At 33.8% G+C, this 5,274-nt stretch overlaps 1 protein-coding gene across 2 annotated transcripts; it reads right to left on the bottom strand.

The window, feature by feature from the left end:
- Positions 1 to 1,196: 1,196 nt before the first annotated feature.
- Positions 1,197 to 4,572, bottom strand: LOC133817246 (uncharacterized). 2 transcript variants are annotated; one of them, XM_062249705.1, is made up of 2 exons: positions 4,377 to 4,572; positions 1,197 to 2,563 (listed from the first exon to the last, which is right to left on the bottom strand). In XM_062249705.1, the coding sequence occupies exon 2, from the start codon at positions 2,439 to 2,441 to the stop codon at positions 1,479 to 1,481; it is 963 nt and encodes a 320-aa protein (XP_062105689.1). In that variant the 5' UTR covers positions 2,442 to 2,563; positions 4,377 to 4,572; the 3' UTR covers positions 1,197 to 1,478. The 2 variants fall into 2 exon arrangements, with proteins under 2 accessions (XP_062105689.1, XP_062105690.1); XM_062249706.1 differs by lacking the exon at positions 4,377 to 4,572 and adding an exon at positions 3,544 to 3,567.
- Between the last annotated feature and the right edge of the window lie 702 nt (positions 4,573 to 5,274).

The raw sequence follows: 5,274 nt of genomic DNA on the forward strand, positions 1-5,274 counted from the left end.
TAAAAGCCCGTACCACCCGCACTGCAAACATTCAACACTCGTGATGAATTACACCAATAATAATAATAATAATAATAATAATAATAAGACATCTCGTGTGGTGTGTTGAATACCAATAATACACCATCCCAATAGTTTTTATTTAATGCTTATGCGTCAGTAAACAAGTACTATAAAATATTGTCAAAATTGCTAAAATGTTATTTTGATTTTGTTCTAATTGTATGTTGTTGGCATGTGGTGATTGAGAATTATGGGGTAGGTATGCGGGATGGCTAATAGAGCACGTGACTTATAATAATAATAATAATGACTGAGTTAATTAGTCCAAACTCCAACCAGTAAATGTTGGCTGATCAAGGTTAAAGAAAGGGTTGAGTTATATCAAACCTAAATTAGTAGCGATTATTTCTCCACATAGAACTATGTTTTGGGCATATCATATTACAAACCAATATTTTAAAAAATTAAAATTTAAAAATAATTTTAATATATTTGTTCAACAAAAAAGTCGGTAAATTTTACGGCTGTAAAAGTTTGACTAATCTCTCACACAAGTAGTGTTTAGTCTAATTTTACTATTGACCCCGCTATATAACCATTATTAACTTCATCATCGTCAACAACGAACAACAGTTTGAACTAAATTAAATTAAAAGAAAATACGATATAATATTATTAAAAGAAAAGGCAATATAAATTAATAATAGTAGTGAATGGTAGTTGGTGTCAATTGGCAAAGCTGACACTAGTGGGTTTAAGAATTAGATATTCCTAAGCCATTTGCTAACAACTCAAAATAATCCCTTCAACATTCACTCTTATCATTTCTTTAACCCAATAATAATAATAGTAACAATGAAAAAAAAAACATTCACTTTTATCACAATTATAAAATTTCAAAAGATATTTATTGCTAGCCTTCATGTTCTTTTTTGGTTGTTAGGCCAACAAAATGTGTCCATGACGAATTTGGTTAATATTAACTGTAAATTGTACAAATCTTTATTATTATTATTATTATTATTATACACCCACCTCAAATCTCCACAACTTGAACAATGTAACAAAGCAACATGCTTTCGAGAACAATGCTACTCTTGCGCAATTTCCAGTTCCAGAAGCATCAACAAATATGATTTATGACTTGAAAACTAAGAAATCTAATGCTTAACAAAATCTATGACACATGATCATATAGGGCCATAGAAAAGAGAAGCCAATATAATTATGCCCATAAGTATGAGTAAATGAATACGAACCATTCCTTTACCACAATCATTATGAAAATAACTCACTTGAGAAATTCATCAAAAGTGAGGACTTAAGGACATGTCTTATTCCATTTGAGAAATGCAACTACGAAGATCACAGCAGTCCACAATTTGTTTCTTTTTACTTTTTTCTTATGTGTTTTTTTTTTTACACACTAACTCGTTGACATTGGCACTCCCATCACCTATGTGACTGTCACTTGATCAGGCGTCCAAGTTTTCCATCTGAATGCTGCTTTTCAGGGGGACGTATTCTCCAAGGTAGCCACCAAGGTGGTCATACAAAGCACTCTTATCAATCCCTTGATGATGGTAGCTCTTGCACACATAGTAAAACACACTCTGTACCAGTAGACCCACCAAATTCACAATCACCAAAACACCCACCAAGAACCCACCAACCACGATCCTGGAAAAGACACCAGATTTTGCTCCCCCGTGCACTACAATTGCTCCAAATATTCCCGCAATAAACATGCAGATTGCCAAGTACACGAAAACAAGCATTGCTGCAACCCGGGTCTTTCCCTTCAGCAGTTCATAGCTCTTCTTCATTGCGGCAAAGCCATAAATGGGCTCCAAAACTGAAACTACACTGGCCAGATGCCACAGTGCAGTGATATAGATATGGACCACCAAGAACAGCAAGACTATGACCAAAAGTGAAAAAACAACCAAAAATGGGTTCTGGATATCGATCGCTGCAATCAACAGAATCAAGAAACCAACAAAGAGAAGGTTGTAGACAACCATCAAGAGGGAGACCCATAAGTAGGTGACGAAGAGGCGCTTGAAGACCTTTGGGATGGCAGACACGGTAGAGGAGAAGGAGACAGACTTAGAGGTATAGAGAGAGGCTACGGTGAAGACGACAGCAGCGGTGGAGAGGAGAGAGAAAGCAAAGAGGAATATGAGGTAGCAGAACTGGAAGACAAGGAGAAGTTTCCATCTGTGACCAGTCTGTGCTGGGTCAGCATAAGGGTTCTGGAGCTGGGCAAGGAGTGGGTGGGTGAAGAGCGAGTGGGCCAAGATGGCAAAAGAAAGTGGGAAAATTAGAGTTAAGGTAATGAGGTAGAAGGTCTTTGGGGACTGTTTGGGGATTGAGATTGATTCTCTCAGGATATTTGGTATTGACAAAGATTGGAGCTCTTCTGCGGATAGATCCATGGATAAATCTTTCAAGACAACCAAGAGAATGTGTGCATTAGAAGAACCACAAGTGCTACCTCTTGATAACTTGTATCTTTGAAGCCAAATTTGATATAAACACCTCTTTTGTACAGAAAACCCTGAAAAAAAAACTGGTCACCGTATGTTCTATATTGATAGAGCCCATTAACTATGCTAAAGAAGGATATAGAGGAACCTAATTAGTGAAAATACACCTTTACGATAGCAAAAAGGATCATTAACCACACTTTCCTTTTAAAAAGAAAATGTATATTAATAATATAGTGTAAACGATAAGATATCATCTATAATTACAACCAGAGGTGCTAAACATTCATTAGCACAAAAAAGCAATCATCAGCCACACTTATTAACACTTCTATACATTTCTTTCCCCTCAAGTAAGCCTTCAATTATACCAAGCATTCACATTGGAAAATTTCAAGCAAATCAATATCCAAAGGAAACAAAAACAAAAAAAGGAAAGACAGAAAAAGGAATAAAAGAAGAAAAAATGTGAGAGCTTACAAGGAAAAAAAAATCCTTACTTTATAAATAGAAAAGGGGCTGGACTCCATAATCTTTCTAATACAAAAGGAACAGTCCTCAGAAGTATAAAATAAAAACAACATGATTAAGGTCCATAGAGATCCAAGTCCAAAATCCACCTTGAAAGATCTTTCACTAGAATTAAATCATCAACTCCATTTGTGCAAACTTAGCAGTCCTAGGCTTAATATAATTATATGATCAAGAAATGAAACACACATGGACCAATCACATATTCTCATCTATTTACTTATGTTTATTATCTTTGATCATTGGATTTCTGGAATGTTGCGTGTGAGAGAGTCCTTACAAGTGTCTACACTTAGTAGTTCCCATGAGGAAAGATGGACTACGCTACAAAATAGGTTTCAGTTCATCTTAACTCAAACAAGCTAGTGTAACCTACTGGCCTAGGTAATGATAAAAAAAAAAAAGTTAAATCATTCACTTATACACCAAACAATTCAAGTCCATCGTATCTCCAGAAGACCATAATTACTCTAACTATCATTACAAGAGCACCACCTGAAATTTACAAAGCATAACCAACCTGTAGAGTTCAATATCTTTGTACTTCTCACACATATCCCAACCTTCACAAACTTCATAATAGCAGATGAGAAGTGGTCAGTGGACATTAAGTATTTCAAAACCAATGCCAAGCAAAATGCTGTCAGTTACAGTTCTGATGTTTACTAAGCCATTACTGTAGCAACTAATTCAAGACCCAAATAATTTTTCTGTATGTTATACACTCTGGCTATGGTCCCACAAGGGACGACCCCACCCCAAAAATGTGTCTACACAAAATCCACTTCTCAAATAACTTGCCCAGCCCCTTTGCCTGGGCAACAAAATCACACAGGAATAGTAACTTAAAGGTCAAATAAAATTATCTGGACCCAATATCTTCGAAGACGAAAGATAAATCTATATATTGGTTCTTCGTTAGCTTAAATATGAAGATAGATCCGCACACACACACAGAAAAACAACTCTTAAAAGCTGTGAACAAGTGAGATCTCTCGTAATCAAATAATATAGAATAAACCTCCAATTCCCAAATGATCGCACTATGTCCGACCTATACACATAAATATATATAGATGTATATCTATGGTGAAAAAATTACCAAATTTACAAAAGAAAAAAGAAAAGGCTATGATCCAATCACTCCCAGGTGATTCTCCCTGAACCCATTGACTCCAGCTACTTTATGATAAGATAATCAAACAATTTGGTGATAAAACTTCGTAGATCATACATTCTAATATTTCAAGCTAGATATCAAAATAAATAAAGCAAATAAGTAATAAATAGATAAATTGCAGGCATGAGAAACCCTAACAATATATGCAGTTACGGATACAAGGGGAGCCGTACCTGAGGAACTCAGTCGGTGACAAAGGAGCGAGTTGGAGAAGAAGACGAAGACTCAGATGGAGAGAGATGATGATAATTTGAGATTCGGGAAAAATGTCCTAAATTTGAACAAAATCCTCACCGTTTATCGGTTAATCTGACGGTTGAAACCTGAGCTCCATTGTCGGTGAAGTTGACTTCTTTGAGATGTTGCTTAAGAGAGGAAAATATGTATTTATTATTACTCGATAAAAAAAAATAAAAGACAAAAAACAAAAAATTTCGGAAACGACATATTTTCAGAAAACGACACTGTTTAGGAAAACGTCGTAATTTCAAAGAAACGATGTCATTCGTAAAAAACAACAACTTCATAAGAAGACATCTTTTTCAAAAAACGACATTATTTAGTAAAAACGACATATTTTTATAAAAACGATATAAAATAGTGAAAACGACATTTTTAAGAGAAAGCAACAATTTCAGGAAAATAAATTATAATTAAGGAACCAAAGGAGTAAGAGATATACGTTACAAAACAAGATTACTTGCTTGAAAGAGTATTAACCTTATATTATGACCTTGTACTTTATTATTCTTATCAATGAGTATTTTTTTTAATAACTTATTAATATTTGGTCATTTATAAAATATATGTAAAAAAAAAACAAAAGATGACATATGTTTGCAAATAAAAAAAGAGAATACACGTGCAACCTACGTGCTATCCGTACTAAAATTTTAATTAAAATAATTCAATCCACTTACTAATATGTGTATATGCATGTAATAAAACAATAGAAGTAAAAAGTTTCGATTTTTATAATTTATTACTTATTCAATGTGTTTTTTTGTTATACAATTTTTTTAAAAAAAAATTCCTTTAATAAATTTCTAATAATTAATTAAGTTATATAAT

Source organism: Humulus lupulus, chromosome 2 (genome assembly GCF_963169125.1).
Source record: "Humulus lupulus chromosome 2, drHumLupu1.1, whole genome shotgun sequence".
Taxonomy (NCBI): domain Eukaryota; kingdom Viridiplantae; phylum Streptophyta; class Magnoliopsida; order Rosales; family Cannabaceae; genus Humulus; species Humulus lupulus.

What these genes read in the sequence shown, in the direction of transcription:
- LOC133817246 (XM_062249705.1), bottom strand. Translation starts at nt 2,441, where the DNA reads ATGGATCTATCCGCAGAAGAGCTCCAATCTTTGTCAATACCAAATATC.